This window comes from Heliconius melpomene, chromosome 13 (assembly GCF_056956725.1).
Source record: "Heliconius melpomene rosina isolate 202511_hmr_F chromosome 13, ASM5695672v1, whole genome shotgun sequence".
Taxonomy (NCBI): domain Eukaryota; kingdom Metazoa; phylum Arthropoda; class Insecta; order Lepidoptera; family Nymphalidae; genus Heliconius; species Heliconius melpomene.
The window spans coordinates 15,275,107-15,294,616 of NC_140401.1; the positions used below are offsets into that span (position 1 = coordinate 15,275,107).

The 19,510-nt window shown below is 31.3% G+C and overlaps 1 protein-coding gene across 6 annotated transcripts in view; it reads left to right on the forward strand.

Annotated features, from left to right (window-relative positions):
• LOC146533115 (uncharacterized) overlaps positions 1-17,118 on the forward strand; it is a 112,302-nt gene extending 95,184 nt beyond the window's left edge. For 2 of the 6 annotated variants that reach the window (XM_085196805.1, XM_085196809.1), the window contains exons 2-15: positions 9,826-9,910; positions 10,131-10,268; positions 10,524-10,641; positions 10,954-11,085; positions 11,522-11,685; positions 12,027-12,138; positions 12,558-12,667; positions 12,989-13,092; positions 14,310-14,592; positions 15,073-15,156; positions 15,326-15,476; positions 15,844-15,942; positions 16,093-16,164; positions 16,460-16,840. In XM_085196805.1, the coding sequence (XP_085052931.1) occupies positions 9,826-9,910; positions 10,131-10,268; positions 10,524-10,641; positions 10,954-11,085; positions 11,522-11,685; positions 12,027-12,138; positions 12,558-12,667; positions 12,989-13,092; positions 14,310-14,592; positions 15,073-15,156; positions 15,326-15,476; positions 15,844-15,942; positions 16,093-16,164; positions 16,460-16,596 (1,789 nt within the window). In that variant the 3' untranslated portion in view covers positions 16,597-16,840. Of the gene's footprint in view, positions 1-9,219; positions 9,378-9,825; positions 9,911-10,130; positions 10,269-10,523; positions 10,642-10,953; positions 11,086-11,521; positions 11,686-12,026; positions 12,139-12,557; positions 12,668-12,988; positions 13,093-14,309; positions 14,593-15,072; positions 15,157-15,325; positions 15,477-15,843; positions 15,943-16,092; positions 16,165-16,459; positions 16,841-16,982 lie in introns of those variants that run through there. The other 4 variants (XM_085196810.1, XM_085196807.1, XM_085196808.1 and 1 more) reach the window with 4 other exon arrangements.
• The last annotated feature ends 2,392 nt before the right edge of the window (positions 17,119-19,510 follow it).

Here is a 19,510-nt window from a genome sequence, read left to right on the forward strand (position 1 = left end):
TTGATGAGTTATCAGGAGAAGAATCTTGAAAGAAGAAGAGGTAGTACCGTACTGTTAATATACATAGATGAATAGTTTATTAATACAATAAAGTAATTACTATATGAGTTATTTTATTTTTTTATTCGCAGCATTTGGTATTTAATATACAAATAATTATAGATTTATCTTAATAATTCTTCAAATTTCTTACATGATAAAAAAATCTCTTATACTTTAATTGAGTATTAGAATATTATCAGTTTAATTCATACATAACAGTAAATCGATAATCATTATTTGATTTTATTGAATTAATTCCCAAGGCTTATTGTAACACAACTGTCAGTTGTTCCCGTTCCATATGCCACCACGCAGGCGAAGTCATGTGAAGTAGCTATACCTATTATAAAAAATATTTTAATCATCTATTGCTTCTGAGTAACGTAATGGTGTACAAAAATGCAATCCCATTAATCAAATTATATATTTTAATATTAATAGAAGCTATAAAGAAGCCTAGGGCGAATAAAACTTCATCTTGCTACGATAATGTAATTGTTGCAAACGTTTTATAACGTTCTACTGTACCGTTAGGTGCATTACGCAATACATATAGATATATTTTAATGTAGCTTTTTTTTCACGCTTCACGCTGTATCCCGCACACAGCAGGGTAGGCAGAGGGAATCTAGCATACCAACCACACCACAACCTACCATTCCCCACTTTCTGCCGAATTATGGAGGCATTGCGTGTTTGTCTCGACACCAGAGCGAAGAAATGTAAATAAATAACTTTAATAATGTTTGACTATACACCACCAAAGTGACGATAATATTCGATATATTACATCGAATACCGGTAACAAGAACGTAAATCTTTATTAACATCTCGCTATGGTCGCTTCTAACACAATGTACGCTATGCATTTCGTATCTCACAGCTATTATATGCTAGTTCACGTCTCAATCTAAAGGTTAACCGTATGTCTGTTACTGTCAGCTCGCGCCCCGCTGAGTGCGCCCGCGCATCCTTATATGCGATGTGGTCTAATTTTAAGACTTTTTATATGAAAATTAATACTCTTCATTGCTAAATGGTATTTACTAGTATTTTTTTTACTGTAACGTATAATTTTTAAGATAAAAAAATAATGTTTCTATCGCCTTAACTCTGTATGTACTTATCGACGTGTATTAGGGTAGGGTTTTCTGGTTCTGTCAGCCACTGGGATCAACAAAATCATAAATATGTATAATGTATATTTTAATGGATTAAACAATATATTATTAGAATTGGTACAAATTTAATCCTCATTTGCTTAGATGTAGCCCTCCGTACCTGTAAGCAGAGTTACCTGCCACTTAGAACGAGTTCATGGAGACGAAGCCACAGATAAAGCATATAGTAAGCTATATAACGATAATGTCTTCAATATTGTAGGTTACATCTTAATACTTGCACCAAACGTATATAATTTGTTCTAGTAAATTATCTTTAAAAGTTTCGCTTGTAGGTTGTTTATTAAGCACTGCCACGGGTGGTTGATTCGTAATTGTGAACGCTGGTAAGAACAAACAGCATTAGACGGTGTTTAGATATCATGGTATGATACTGACAGGTTTGTTGGGAAAAAAATAAAAATATTACTATAGTTGTAAGATTACCACCGCTCTATATTGTACTCACCATGTGAATGTATGATGCCGTCGTAGCGCAGTGGTAGAAGCGGGTGACTGTAAACGACACGGTTGTGTGTTTGATTCCCGCTCTTAGAAATGAATCATTATCTATATATGGACCGTTTATTTTGAAAGTGGTGTAAGTCCATTTTTGAGAAAAATGAGCTATCACGTAATTCATGCTTAATTTAATGTAATTTTTTTATATATAACTAGTCCGTGTTTAATTTCTCAAAAAAACCCATATTTTGAACAACTTAAAATCGGTCGGTAAATGAAATTGCATAATCATCGACATACTAACCTTTAATTTTCTCGAAACAAAAGAAAATGGACTTACACCACTCTCAAAATAAACGGTCCATATATAAAATCGAAAAGTCACTCACTCATCACGAAATCTTAGAAACTACAAGTGCTAGGAATCTTAAATTTTGCATAGGAGTTACTTATAGGACGTAGGTGCTCGCTAAGACGGGAATTTGCAATATTCGACTTCTAAGGGGTTGTTTTTGGGGTCGAAAGTTTGTATGGAACTCCGTTACTACAAATGCTAGAAGTCTCAAATTTTGCATAACGTCGCTATGACGTAGTCATGGAGACAGAAATTAATAATAACATAGTTCACGCGGGTGTAACCGCGAGCGGGCCGCTAGTTTAATAATATTTTCATTTCTTCTTTACTACAAACCATTCGTTCGATAATATAACCATTTGCTTCAGCCGGGATCGAACCCACGACCTCTCTATCTAGCTCTATATAGCTAATTGAAAAAAAAGAAATCCCTAATAACATCACGTACTAACTAGAATCATTTTAAGATATACGAGCACTTACACTCAGTTGATTCCATCTCGACATCCGCCGCTATGATTGGCGCTATTTCTGTAATCATGTGCAATGGGACATATTTTCACGACATTATTGTACTAGAAAGGCTGTAGGGTGACTATGATTTTATTACTAAGGATTTTTTTTTCAGATTCACGCTGAATCCCGCACAAAGCAATGTGGACAGAGAGAAGCTAGTGTTAAGGCACTCCGTGCCCCATTAAAACTTGCTCCCACTTTCTGCTGAAATCTTGAGACAGTTCGTGTTGAGTGGTAGAACTCAATGCTATGCATTGTCTCGGTACTAGAGTAATAAATAAAAATATTTTATATTTCATTACTTGAGTGGGAATCGAACCCACACATCTTAAAGTCGCACGCTTATGGCCCTGCGGTCAACTGTAGGCCAATTACGATCGATATATCATAACCAAATAAAGAAACTTATCTTTTAAACTATTGGCATTTTTAGAGCATTTAGCATAATTTTAGGATATATGTACTTAGACACAAATTCTAGGTATATAGTGGATTATAACCAAAACAAACCAAAATATTGCGCCTTTTATTTTTCTTAAGCACTGGCTTACTTTTAGTCAATAAATTTAGCCAAAATGTGTAAATTACAAAGACATAAAAAACACACAATTATTCTATTTTTTTGTATTAATGGTGACCCTAAACAAAAACAGAACCTAGTTTCTTTCTTATATAGTATTTTATAGGACACAATAAATGGTGAAGCGAGACAACGTTGATAGTATCGAAATCATTTTAGTAACTAGACTCTACGATTGTCGTTATGCGATATTTAATATTGAAGGGAACCAGTTGTTTCTTGTTTTCTTTTATATTCACAGAGGGCGGAAAAAAGAGTGTTTTAAGAAAAAGAGAGATAATATTCTAATTATGTCGGTTTTTATATAGATATTGTATAGTTCATTTTTCCCACATCGTTTTCGCATGAAGATAAAAAAATAAGAAACTGATTAACCTGGCCATTTATATTTGTAATTAAATATAATTATTTTAATAATTAAATTAGACAAAATTAAATGGCAGAAGAACCGATAAATGTAGGTAGATCTTAATTAAAATAAAAATATATCAATCTCATTCATGTTTTTTACAATAAAGAACATCTTACATAAAGCTATCCACCAACAAGCGGACGCTTATACAGAAAATTGTAAAATGTGGACAGAATTATTGTTAGCGGCGGATAATGGAACGTGTGCGACTTAAAATACGACTACACTCAATTGCAAAATATCTATAAACAATAATATATTACACGTTTAACGCTTATTGCTAAAGCAATTTACAAGAACGCACACAATAAGTAATTTAACTGATAATTTTAAATTATTACATCTAAAACTAAACAATAAAAACTAGTTAGTTACTATTATTAGTTTTAGTTAGTTAAACTGTTATTAAAAAGCTTTAAATATAAATTATGTTTATAATTATATTTAATGATCGTAATTATTTTCAAGTAATTATAATTATTTTACAAAGACATAAATACTTGTTTAATATGATTTATTTATATTTAATGGATGAATATTAGTCGCGGTGGAAGAATGATATGAGAAAAATCGCTACTGCAGAATGGATGTGAATGACGAATAGCCCGAGGCTGTAAGAATTGTAGGATATCTTTACATAAAATAAGTTTCTAAGTAAACCAACGTAATGAAATAAAGTTTAGTATAAAATGTTTCCATATAAATTGAAATACTACAGGCAGGCAGTAACAGTAATAGTTAATTATTTTCTAATAACAGGTTATTAGAAAATAAAAGGCTAATTTACATATTTATTTAAATCCATTTAAATTTTATAACCTATAATTAAAAATATAAAACATAAATTTATTTTCCATATATATTACAGCGTATACAAAATTTTGTCACCGAGTGTACGCCAGTAACAACTAACAAGTAACCGAAACTCACGTGCGAGCATTATACGTCCGTGACGTCATCACCGTCTCATCACTTGTCAAGCTCACACGCCTGGGAAATCTTAGTGGAATTCCAATTGGACATGCCTCGTTTGATGTCGATGTTTGGTTGTGGAAATGAGTATGTAGTATCGATTATCGAATACTTTACCTATATCGATTTTTATGTCAAGCTTCTAATTTTTTTTTTAATATAAACATGAAGAGTGAAAGTTTATGAAAAAAAATATTGAAATATTACATCAAGGTAAAAAGCTTTTAAATTGTGTTTTTTCTGTGTAAAAAAATTTTGATTCCTCCAAATGTACATTGCAGAGGGAACCTGGGAACCTAATGTTAAGAACATAAATATGTAGAACAGATTTTACCAAACAAAATACATATTTATTAGGTAAACTCGGACGTAGGTAGCTGAGAATAGACAATGATGTATTTACTGCTAAGCTTCCATTCAGTAATCATAACCACTCGATCTTAGTCCACTTGACGCGAGATAAGGACCAGCTAAAGAAAATACCTGTTGCAGATTCCGCTGATAATAATATAACTTCGTCCTAAGAACAAGTTGCGAAATGTTCTAACGGTTAATTATATCTTATGTTGTAAATATTAGTTTGATTTTACATAATGCGGTTATTAAAAAATAGAAAATAGTTTTTTTTAACTGACGTTGTATTCTCCAAATAACAAGGCAGGCAGAAGGAAGCTAGCGTTAAGGCCTAGTCCAAATTTCGAGATTTTCGAGTTGCCAGAGCGAAGTTACAAATTGTTTTATATTCCTACATAAGTTACACGATCATTGTTCATGAAGTCTTAATCAAAATTGTTTAGTTTCCTATTTTAATATACGTAGTACTTATTATATTTCACATTTTTTTGAGGCTGCCCTGACGAAGGGGCTCGACGGAAAGACGGAGAGGGCAGAAAGAGTTGGAATGAGAAATGAGCGAGTAGTTCTAGGGAGCAGCGGAAAGTAAATACAAAATACAAAACTATTTATTGATGGAAATGTAAGCCTATTTTATTTCGTTCCGCCTAAGCATTACCCGTTTTCTTTCTCGCGGTGGAAACTGGGTTTTTGATTACGTTGCTCAACTTACCAATCTCTTCTTTTTTGTTCCGAATTTGAAGTTAATGCTGTTAACCCTACGGGCTTTTGCAGTGACACGGGGAGGGTAGGGAAGAGGGTACTCTGTCCCTGAAAAATTTGCAAGCACCTTGTGGTTGCTTAAAATGATTCCGAAAGTGCTAATGGCGTCTTCTGCGGGATTGAAATCTCGGCTTATGGTCGTCGATCAGACTGGCAATAACACAAACAATCTCTCTTAGAGAAGAATTTTTAGAAATGGCCTACTTTTTATAGTAGACTCACTGTGAAACTAAAAAACTATGATATCAATATCTCTATATAAAATCAAATTACATTTACTATTTCTATAATTCCACACTCAAAGTACTCTCACAGTACATTATTACGGGATTACCTAGCCCTGCGTACGCGTACTCGTATGTTATAATTGATCACCGTCCTAATAACACTTGGAACTTTACCAGCTTTGTACTCCGTGATATGACAGGCTTGTGTGACAGAATCTTACGTATAAAATATTAAATAGTTAGTGCCTTTTAATATTTGCTTATTAAGTTGTTATATATATAATATTTATTTTAAAGCTCATTGTTTTCTTTTATAAGCTTTTAAACGACTCGCCGTGTTAGTGTGTACGAGTATGTTAGTGTATGTGAAATCTTGTAAGCTCAATTTCCACCACTCAATTTAAACCACTTCCAATCGAGATGAAATTTGGATTTCGAGTTCAGTTCTGATCAAATGAATGAAAATGGCATACGAGTATAATCGTATAGGTATTGTTCTTAATCTAAAAGGGTCGCAGTAACAAAATGGTGAACACAACCCACCTATTATGGGTATCAAATGAAATGCTTTTATTTGTCAATGTATTTCACACCATCAAAAACTTCTTATATCAATTTAGTGTCCAACATTCCGTTCTTCCGTTGCCGGTGGCGATAGGCCGTCCCTTGTAGAACTCAAATCTCGGCTTGTGGTCGTCGAGCATTTCTAAGTAAACCAGCCGCAACGTGAAGACGTGATGGGGACAAATAAGACTATTCTAAGGGAGCTATCTAATAACGAACCACAACTCTATAAACTTACTTATATTTTATATTTTCATATTTTGTTCAACTAAGCACCGCCATGTTTTTTATGATTTCATATTAAAATATTTTATAACATATTTCATAACTAGCTATCACATTCTTATTTTTTAATTTAAAACTGCTAGACTCTATTTTTACAATTTTTATTTTCCTTAATTCTGTCGAAAATCAATGAAAATTTTAGTAGACCAGTTAATTACAAAATTATTTTTTACAAGTGACCTCTATACAATAATTTATGAACTAGTTTGTTTTAAAGCCCTATTAAAGATGTACGAAGAACTGTTACTTTGGTATGTAATATTTCCACTAGATGGCGATAGATTATTTGACATAGTTTAGTTCCATACTTCTGTAATAGATGGCGTTATAATAAAATTTTAAAACAATGTATTTATTGTATTTGAAGTTTTGCAAAGTGACTTTGAAATATATTCTCCCGATCCTTTTAATTTCTAATCGTATTATACTTTTAAAAAACAATATTAAAAACAAATATCTATTTACATTAGGGTTACATCTATTAATCACTGATATCTAAAAAAAAATGTTTTTTAAGTACTTATAAATGAAATATATATAACCAAGCGAATTAAATCAACAAGAAATATTAACTTCTATATTTATTATTTCTAAATCGAACCAACAACAGACGCTGACAGACGACGTACGCATATACAAAAATCATATAGGTATATCTAACATTGTAATTACTCTAAACAATTTAATTTCAACTCCTTATTCACGTTTGACTTGTTCTACTTAACTTCCAGTACCAAGGTGACAAAGCTAAGCGAATTAACGCCTCTTACACGTGGGTATGTAAGAGGCACGTATGGAATTCCAATTAAATGGACACTCAAAGAGATCTACACATCTTATCTGTGGACCGTGATAGTACAATATAACTTATATAGTATTATCACATAATTATATAGCTAGTGAAAAGGAGCTTTGATGTTGTTAGTGAAAAAAATAAAAATATACATTTTTTAATAATCTGAAGAGGCAGAGAGAGACTCCGGTTGACCTTTGAGAACGATGATACTGGATGAACAAGAAGGAAAAGCACGAGGATGAGGCATATATGCATAAGTTGATGACAGTGGACGAGCTGAAATAGATATGGTGAAACAGTAACGGTTGGTGTGCCGTTTTTTCTGGCTACCCCTCTAGGAATAAAGAGTGAAGATAAAACAATGGCATATTTTGAAAGGATAATAAGAGATGACTTGATAATGTCTTTCTTTTGCGCACTTTTCATAAATTTAGTAGTAAGAAAAGAGTCAGTCACTTCATTTTTCATTTTGTACATACGTTCAACAATACTTTTTCCTGAAATTCAACCTTCCTGTTCCTTGTTTCCCACCCATCATCCGTCATCACTGTATCTAATTAAATGAAATTAGAATTAATAAAAACAAAATTGATAAGCACAAAATTATATATCAAATTGGATTAAACTCAACCACCAGTGCAGTGCAGTGCAGTGTTGCATTTAAAAAAAAATAAACAAGCATAAAAACTTAGGTACGCAAAGTAATCCAAGTTTAAGAGTTATTATAGGATTTTCCCACTCGAAACACTCAAACACTGGCAACTTGAGTGCTCTAGACCTTCGAGTGGACTGGAAATGAGCAGACCACTTAGACGTTAACAATCTACTTTTAGAATATACTGGAAAGATTCGCCTCCTTTACTTTCTTTATTTATTTATTTTGATTATTAGGCAGACATTTTTTTCTGGTTTGTTTATTTAATTTGATATAAAGTTAATTAGGATGAGAGATTTTGTATTGGATTTGATATGATTTTTAAAGTGTGTATTGCAATTAAAAAGCTATTTTAAATGCATTAAAAAAATACATATTTAATAACAATAGTGTTTTTTAAAATATTATTGAATTCGTTACAGTAAGTCAAAAAAATTAACACATAATTACTTAATTGTGTTCTGATATGAGCTTTTTCCAAGCATCTTCAAGCTTTTGCCATACCTACAGTTAGATAGGGGATGGAAAATTAATATTTATATTTTCCGTCTTTGTCGTGTTGACTGGTGTCATTCAACTATAGTCATCCCCATAAATAGGGATTGAACTCACAACCGCACCTATACAGATGCTCCTCATTGCTCACCATACGAGTATTAGCATATACTAAAGTTTACAGGTTTACTATCTTTTATGATATAATTTTATTTATAATAATATATTATTGAATATCATACCGGTATTCGTTAACATAATTTTTATTATTTTCTTAAATAAAGCTTAGATGTCTACTACACACTACTCTTCCATACTTTTTTATCTGTGCCTAAATATTTGAAATATATAATATAAGGTATTATAAATATCAATAATCAATAATAAAATATATTAAAAATATTATATATTTAACAAATATTTTATTTAGCTAAAAGAAATAAATTATAAAAATACAAAAGCAAAAATTAGTTACAATATATCACAAAAATATTTATATAACACTAGCACACAGAAAATTCAAAACGTCATTTACTAATTTGAAAAAGAAAAAGACAAAATACAAATTAAGAATCCGTGGCCATAGCGATTTTAATAACAAGAAGCTATCGAAACACGGAAAGTTTGACGTGCGCGAGTTTTTTGTCCGAAAAATAATTGAAATACAAATAAGTGAATATGTTCTCGGATGACGAAATAAAAGAAAACAGCCTCATGCGCCCCGGAGATGAGATCATAAGGTCGGGAATATAGATAGATAGACATTTTTTTTATTTCCATACAAAAGTTGATTATTAAATCGATGTTTTTATGAATTATTAATTATTATTACATGTAATTATTAAAAGAAATCACTGTGTTGAATTTTTATATCATATATGTTCATTTTTATTTATATTATCATAAATCTTGGAAAATTAACAAAAGCTATAGAAAATCATTGCGTAAAATTAGCCTTTAGTATTTTTAACAATTTAAAAGTACTTATTACACACTAAGAAAAAGAAAAAAATGTACAAAAATTTAAACAAAGCGAGGATTTGAACCTGCGCCCCTTGAAAACTTTGACAATTACCAACAGACGCGGGTTCGAGTCCCGTTAAGTTAAAAATAAAGTATTCGTTTTCTAAAAATATTAAGCACTCGGCTTTTGCTATATTTTTTTATTTATTCATCCTTCCATTACAGTATCCAAGAAGTCTGTTTAATTAACAAGTATGACCGGAAATATTTCGAGAGTGAACCGCTGCTGTCTAATACGAGTCGCAATGATGTAAGCAATTATTACATATATTACCTTTACATATATTTATTTAAATGTGGTTGAAGTTTTCATAATTTCTGGTCTGGTCAAATATTTTTCTTATTTCGTTAATTTCTATAATTTATAACAAAACTAACTCTTGTACAAATGAAGTAGGTACGTAACGAGAGTATAACTAGTGTTAAAGATAGCATTTAAGTTAAAAAAATATACAACAACCATTTTTAAGCTGGAAATGCCTCGACTATTCGCCTGGACCGAAGAGGATGGTAACATAGCGTCACTCATCTCTGAGCCAGGGTTTGGTTCTGCCGGTCAAGCTGCCTTCGAGAAAGATCTGGATGCTGCGTTAAGCAGTGACATGAAGGTTACTTTGAAAGCTTTTACGTAAAATATTAATCATATCCATGTATTTTCCGAGACAAGGAGAAAACGTCTCTGCTCTTTTATTTTCTCCCCCTAATACGTGATGGTGGTTGAGTGGAGGAATGTAAGTTGGATTTAAGAAATATATATTCTATTTTCCCATTTTTTCAGTCTTTTTGTCAGTTGCAATTTATTAATAAATTATTTTTTAATAATTCTAAATAAATTATTAAATAATTGTTTTCTTCATAACTAGGAAGCTGACACGTCCACTTCAACATTCGAGGCTATGAAAAACCAGATGTCGTTAGAAGATAAGACTTACAACTCACTGGTATCGTCTACTTCGTCTTCACAACATTCTAATATATCAAGTTAGCTTTTTATAATAACTTATACTAATATTATATAGTATTTATTATGAAGTATTTGTTGGTGGAGCACGCTTATTCCTTACTAATAGTACGAATCGTAAAACTATTTTTGAGGAAGGATATAATTATAGCTAATTATATAAGATTAAGACAATATACAATTGTATATGTTAATATACTTAAACTACTGTACTACCAGAGTTGGACTCTTAGAACATAACTTTTATCCATACAACAGGTACAAGCTTTACTTATAAAAATATATAAGCAGAATAGGGGTCATTGTATATGTATATTTTATTTCTATTTCAGATATTTCTACCAATGGTCCAAAAACTCGTAACAACCATAAGGTGGATAAAGCAGATCCTCGCTCTAGATATCATTACGTGAAATATGTTAAACGTCACGGAAGGACAGTCAAGCTGTGGGAGTGCGGGATATGTAACTTTTTTTTAATATTTTTCTTTCTTACTTCATACATATTATTTTTAATATTTATTTAAGTTTAGTTGTGTATTCGTATAAAAATGAAATCTATTTGAATTTCAATCCGTATTTCTTAGATACCAAGATTAATATAAAAATGTCTGCTTTGGCTCTCTAATTTTCTTTTTGCCATATAAAATTCTACCTTATAAATACCTTTTTGCACAGAAATTAATGATTTTTGGCCATTTAGGTAGACACTAGAAAATTTTTGTGAAAAAACTTAGTATAGATTTAGTTTTAGTGACATGTTATTTTTTAGTGAATTACATTACATTTTACTGTTTTTCATATGTTACGTTTATTCATTATTATTGTTTAATATTTTTTATCTTATTAAGTATAATAATTTCTTTTATAATCTTTTACTTCTTCTCTTTTCCATATAAAGGTGGCAGAGAGTTCCAACACCAGTATACTCTAATGCGTCACCTGCCGACCCACACCGACGAGAGGAACTTCCACTGTGACGCGTGTTCGAAGAGCTTCCGACAGCTGTCCACTCTGAGCCAGCATCGCGCTATACATTCTGCTGCTCGGCCTTATGCTTGCGAGGTAAAATTTAAATATATATTATTTTCTATATAACATTTGCACATCAAATCCACATTTTTACACAAATTATTAAATTCGATAAAAAAATCAGTTATAAATTTTATTTAAAATTTTCTTACCTATATGTAGAGATATATAATATAAGGATTTCTTCTGGATTCTTGTTGTAAACAATAGTAAAAACTACAAGAGATTTAGTTTACATTACTAATTAAGAAAATATTTAATGCAATCTATTTAAAATATACCTAGATAATTAATTTCCCACGCCTATTAATTATCTAACAGGTATCGTAAGTTTTTTTTTTTTTCAAATATATAATTATAAAGTTGATACTCAGGTATGTAATAAGACGTTTAACCGCGTCTCCACCCTCATCTCCCACCGCAAGACGCATTCCAATGAAAAACCCTACAAATGTCACATCTGTCCTAAGGGCTTCCATCAGAAAGGTTATATTTCCGTTCCATTACTATTTTATCATAATATTATGTTTTTTTTAGCTTCGTTCTCTATTCTGCACATAGCAGATAACTTCTTATTATTAAAAGTAATAAATAAATATAAGGCATAACATATAAATAAAAGCATTGTTATTTAGTAAGTATTTAGATTTGGTTATGTAATAAACATGCTCTTCCCATTTCCTCCCCTCGTCTGTCCATCATTTTCCTTCCACTGTTTGTAAAAATAAATTTTAATTTTTAACACTGTTTGTCAAACGTGGCAATTTGTCTAACAACACTAGAGAAAATAACCACTACTACAAGTGGGAATCGAACCCATAGTCTCCATACTCAGTCTTTACACGCACTTGGCACTCTGGCACTTGTCAACTATATCACAATGGAATAAACGTGCAATATCGTAGGTAATCTCCGCAATCACCTCTTCACTCACACCAACGAGCGTCCATACCGCTGTAATATTTGTTTGAAAGGATTCAATCAGCAGTCCAATCTCGTCTGCCATAAAAATAAGGTAAATTGCGCTTTTTTTTATCATTTATATCAAAAGAATGAAATTAATCAGTTCAGAAGCAGAACAAGCGAAAAAAGTATAAAGCAGCAAACATTTTTTGCCCCATATAACGAGAGAAGTTAGGTTTAGAATATTCGTTCTGCACTTTCCGTTCAATTTTTGAGACATTCCGTATTAAGTTGGCGAAACTCACCGCCGCACTTTGTCTACCAGAGCGGGCAAATAAGAATAATTAGGCGGGCGTAGAAATTATAATAAAAAAGTTAATTTTATATTGTATGTATTGAATGAAGAAATAAATTATGATATTTGTATAAACAGGCTCATCCAGATGAGGGTTTTCTAAACCCGAGTAGTTCTAATAAAAGCAACAACGCCGCGAGACCACTACAACCTCCCACTGAGACTCCAGTCGATGCGTCAAGGTTATTTACCACTACAGTTATACTTTACAATAAAATAAACTATGACGATGTGAATAGCGCATTATCGCATATTCTTCGTTGGTTTGATGTTAATAATCTAATGTTAAATGCTAAAAAAACTAAATGTATTGAGTTTGCTTTACAAAATGTTAAAAAAAATAATTACAGTCTACTAATTAAAGGGGAAACTCTCAATTTGTCGGAATCAGCTATTTTCTTAGGTGTAACTATAGATTCCAAACTCCAGTGGAACGCTCATCTGAAAGCACTTGCGGATAAACTCAGCTCTGCCGCGTTCACAATTAAAAAAGTAAGACAAATGACGGACGTTGACACTGCCCGACTAGTCTACCATAGCTATTTCCATAGTATTTTATCTTATGGAATGCTGCTATGGGGCAGTGCTTCAGACATAAATTCAATATTTATCCTCCAAAAAAGAGCCGTGAGATATATTTATAAACTAAGAGCGCGAGATTCTCTGCGAGATGTTTTCAAAGATGCAAGTATTCTTACAGTTGCTTCCCAATTTATATACTATAATATTCTTTTTGTCCGACAAAATATACATTGTCATAGTAAACATAGTGACAATCATACGATAGAAACGAGAAATAAAGATAAGATTGTTACTCCAAGTTTTCGCCTCCAAAAAATTAATAAATCTTTTATGGGTCTGAGCATACGTGTATATAATAAAATTCCACAGTGTATTCTAGATTTGCCACTTCCAAAATTTAAAATATCAGTAAAAAAAATTCTAACAAGTAAAGCTTATTACACTGTTCAAGAATACTTAGAGGACAAACATGTATGGAATTAATGTCTATTGAATGTAATGCAGGATAGCTGCCAACTAATGTAATAGATTGTACCATTGATTTTGAAAAGAGCAACTGTTGAGTTTCTTGCCGGCTCTTCTCAGCAGAACTGCCTTCCGAACCGGTGGTAGCTTTTTGTTCATATGTTCATTCGACGATTCAAAAGTGCTTATTATAAGTTTATTTGAATAAAGAATATTTTGAATTTGAATTTGAATTTACATTTATTTAGTTTTTTGTATATTTCCCCTTTTTTCATACTTTGTAATTTAATAAATCCATATATTTTTAATTTCTATCGGTATTGTTTTTGTTTAATACTGAATAAATAAGAATATTACGAAATATTCCATTTCATGGAATATTTATCTAAAACTTTTTAATTTATTTCTTCAGGCCACCCACAGAGCAATGCGAGGTCACATCAACAGTGCCCTACATACCACTAGAGCCTCCAATGCTCTGGCCCAAACCTGCATGGGAACTATCCAAACTTGATTCAGACATTTGGAATGAAAATCTATGGGGAAACAATGGGGTCATAGTAGACCCCATAAAGACTTACCATATGGGGGTTGCTCTGGCTACACGACAAACACCCTTTGCGTTGCTGAAATCTGATAATAATACACCTGTGCTAGTGAAGGTCGTGGATACGAAGCTGCCTGGTGGGAAGCAGGTTCCAAAAAATGTCTTTTTATATAGTTTTGGGGCTATATTGTTAAAAGATCACTTAGCAGAGCTGCTCTTAGCAAAGTAGGCAAATGGTAGTGAGATAAGATTCTAGGTTTTCCTCTCAACGCCGCGCTTTGCCTATTAAAAGATGATGATGATGATAAGTGGGGGAAAAAAAATAATTTACAATATCATTCCCATGAAAATGGATGACATCGCGTTTATATCTCTAGACCTCTTAGTCGAATATTGTACATAAAATCATTAGAATAAGTAAGTACTCTTGCATTTGGGCCTACCATAAGTTACCTCTAGGTTGACTGCAAGATTTCTCTATCAGAGATAAGTTCACCTGTTGCTAACTATTTTATATTTCTTTATATTTATTACTTTTACAAAGTACAATAAACAGTATAAACAAAAATATTCCGAATACTGCAGACATCATTATACACAAATATACATTTTACCGTGTCTTCTATAGATGCTTGTACCTGCAACGGCAGAAGATTTGAAAATTGGAGGCAAAATAATTCTTAATAATGAAGAAAATACCACCGAACCTCGAGTAAGCAAAATAGTTTTGCGTTTCTTTGAAAAAAGGATTACAGTGTCCTATACTTTTGTATAAGCTTTCTCTGTCCACCCTGATATACGAGTAAATCTTGTGTTAAAAAATATTACATATATAGTATTTCAACTATATATTACATAGAAAATCTATATATTTTAATCAGAAAATAAGCGTGAAAACTCCACAAGAAGTGAACACGGCGTTACAAATCCGCGTCCCGGTGGTCGCCACCGTCGTGCCCAAGGTGAAGCCCGGCGGCGGGCTGCAGCTGTCTGTTGAGGAACCACATCACGATTATTCTTCATTGACTAATGGTAATAACCTGTATTATGTTTTAGAATATAAATTGTGATCCGTAACTTAAATAAAACATTTTTTTTTGTCGTAAAACGAAAAATCTTATTTTTCCTGTTCCCATGGAGATTTCGAGATTTTTTTTAGTGCTCCACTATACCTACTCTTTAACCTTATTTCATGTGAATTTTTAATCTTTGAAGTCTAGTAATTACGTCTGTGCAGTGTCTGTCAGTGTTTCAGCAATAGCGTCTTATATTATATAGAAGATTTTAGAAGCTCTATAATTATATTACTTAGTTTTGTGACACACAAACGTGTATATATATATATATAAGAACAAACTAATCTATGATTTCTCGTTCTGAATCCCTTCTTATTTAAAAGGAGAAGGAAGCTCAAAGGCGTGCACATTAACTCCGCCGACCTCAGCCGTCAACGTGCAACAACTGGAGTCTAATACTTTTGATCCTAATATGAAGCCTGGTAAGAAAACGAAAAAAAAAACAATTTAAACGGATTATCTTGCTCTTGTACTTATTAATATAAATATAATATTAGTAGTTAGAAAGAACATTACATTAATTTCTAAATTAATTATGTTTTTTTTTAAATTAACATTTGAAACACCCATAGGTCGTGCATGCACTCCTCCACTGGATCTCATCTCGCTTGATCTCTTCGAGCCTATAGGGTGCATTCCTTTAGGTAAATATCGTTTGAAATAATTAAAATTTATTCTTACCAATTTTATGGACAAATAAATATCGTTTTACCTATTCACTCAGGTCAATAATAATATATAAATTACAAATGTATAAAAAATTGTGATCTGTGTGGTACATTATAAATTTTTATTATTTTACTTGGAACCATTTCGAAAGTATTTTTTTATTTATATCTTAGGTTTGGTTTGGTTACTTTATTACACTGCACTAATTAGATTCCTCTAAGCTGTGAATTTTCCGTTAAATTTTTTATTAAAATTGGAAATTTGTGGCAGCAGGTCCACAAATAACTACAGTGGACAACATCGACCAGCCCCCGAACGACCCTGATATAATGTTTATAAGGAAATTTGAGGTAATTTCATTATTATTATTTTTCATATCTTATTATTTATATCTCGAGACCACCTAATGGCGCAGTCTGACAGCCTGTAAACGCGGTGGTTCTAAGTTCCTTTTCAAAGGTTTCATATTTAGTTTAATTCCGCTCTGATAAGAAAAAGCTTGGCGTTGAGTTCCGCTTTCAACACTTAGTGTAGAATTCAGAGTAAAAGTATAGAATAGACAGAAAATTTTCTCTACTTTATTCCAAAAATATGCGTGAAGCAGAAAAATGAATAACATATAGCGTATTTACACAGTAAATTTTTCAGATGCTGACGTCTAAATACTTATAATATATTATTTACTGAATAAAGAAATGAATTGAAATCTATGTATAAAAGATAATTTCTTTCTATTTCAAATAGAAATAAAATAATATGAACAATATATAATAAATAATATGTTAATTTTTAGGAAAGCATTCCTTTATCTGATTCCGATTGAAAGAAGATTAGTTAAATGTCAATGAAGTTTACTTTTAAGTATAATAAATAAGTAATAGTTTATTGTTATTTGCCTGCTGTTTTAAAATAAAATATTTTTGATATAATGTTTTACTTAATTTCCCTAATAGATAAATAGATGTAAATTGACAGGTTTTCTTGGATAAAATTTCTGAAAAGAAAATATTTTAAATAGGTGCCTTTTACCCTGTCTAATTGGACAAAATTCGGCGTTAAGTTTCGCCAATCAATACAAACATCCCAAAAAAATTCTATAAATAATCACTAATTTTTTATACTTAAATAAATACATTTAATAACTAGGTATATATTCCCTTCGAAATCGACAAAAGGCAATTTCCTGTTAACTGTAAATAATCTGATATAATGAAGACGTCCTATTATTTAGCTTAAATATCCTTTCTATATCTCATTGTGATCGCCACGTGAACGGAAATAAGCCCTTTGGGGTGACTATGTTAGGAAAATCGATAACAGATGGCGCTACTTGCTTAGTACTGTTGATAACATTTTCATCTTTCTTTTTTGAAATCTTTAAAAATAGTTTGAATTATAAGATTTTTAAGCTTCACTCTTTATATCCCATATAATAGGGAAGACGGAGTCTGTTTCATTTTTTTTTATCAAAGTAACATTCTAAACAAAATTTCAAATACGAGATAATAGTCATTGGGCAACCATTTTTATATATAAAATATATGTTTTTAATATTAAATTTAATTTTCTTCGTTGATAAACACATGTCACAATACTATATTCAACTTCAATCAGAATAAAAACAAGTTCCAAAGCAAACAGCGAAAACATAATTTAAAACAATGCATACTTTACATAAATCAAACTAATTTTTTTATTAAATAATATTTATTTATATTTTACGATAAAAATAATTAAGAAACATGGTTTTAATTGAAATTATCCTAAAAATAATTTTGTTTCTTTATAACAGATGGCGTTAGCAGCAATGCAATTTTTTGTGTGGAAATATCTTAGAACAAAAAAAGAGATGAATTTTATTTTTTTACTATTAATATTTAAAATAAACAGTTGAATTATGAATTTTATGTCATATATGCAAGTATACTTGGTACAGGTTATTGTGTCTCACTGTAAACTTGTCTATACATAGTTATGGATCTTCATTTCTACTTAGGAGAAATAAGTTATATGAACCACACCACATTTGGCAAGATAAAGCTTGGTGTTAAATTCTGCTACTCATTATGTCTTTATTTCGGATGTAGATATCTTTATTTTGAATATGAAATGCTGTCTTTATTTCGGATGGAAAACAAATAAGAATATCTTTTATGTTATATTTTCCTCTGAAACAATTTTGCGTGCAAAAAATATGATTATTTATCTCTCCATACATATTGACATGATTCATTCGTTATTCCACATATTCAATTACACCCAAATCAAATCGCAGGACAAAAAGCCCAGCTTAGAAGCACCCAGCTTTAAACTACACATCGTTAGTCCAATTCAAAATCAGTTAAATTAGAAATAATTACAACATTCCCTGTACCATTAACCGCAAAAAATATATGCCATAAAATTAACAAGTAGAATGCTACAATAAAATGCGAATTACTCTCGTTCAGTTTTTTACCAAAGGCCCACGCGTGGCGGTCACGTGTTCGAAAATATTAAAACTGGTGTCAGATCTGACACGCGGCCTTTCCCACCAATAAATAGAGAAATCTTCTGGCAACCCTATTTATCTAACTGACACACAAAAAACGATTGAAATTACACTTTATTTTGCTATAGCTACAGTATATATTATTTAATCTCAAATATCTTAGATCTAATTCCATAAAGTTATAGAAATTTAAGCTTTAAATATAAGTAATAAAGTAAAAAATAGCCATTCTTTGCACTATAGTAATATAAGGGTTGTCGTCAATGATCTAATACCGCCCCGGACGGTTATCAAATAATGCTAGCACGTGTTGATAGAATGGAGGTTTTTTATGGAATTTTTATGTCGTGCGAATCAGAAGTGGCGTCTGGTGCCGACTGCCTTACAATGGCACGTTGTGGGAATTGAAATGAAAGGATGTATAAACTATTTTTATTAAGCTTTAAGCCCAGGAAAAGCTCTTTAATTGATGATTGCTCAGAAAATTACGTGTATGTTGAGAAAATATTATATTATTACTTATATATTCGGGAAAATAAAATATATTATAAAACTCTTAAAAAAATTAGATATCTAGTAGTTAGGATTTAGCGTCCCTCAACATCCTGAATCCTCATCCTCATGAACCTACACTTATTGTCTCTATGAAAAACCATTTCGAAAATCTTAATCCATTTACAATAAAATAAACTATCAATATCATAAACTATCCTTCAAAAACAAACACGCGTCCGATCCCTCTCCAGCTCCCCCTATAATTTCATATTTTGATTATGATATCAATGTCGCTCATTTTTTATATCCTTTCTCTATTGTCGTATAATACACAT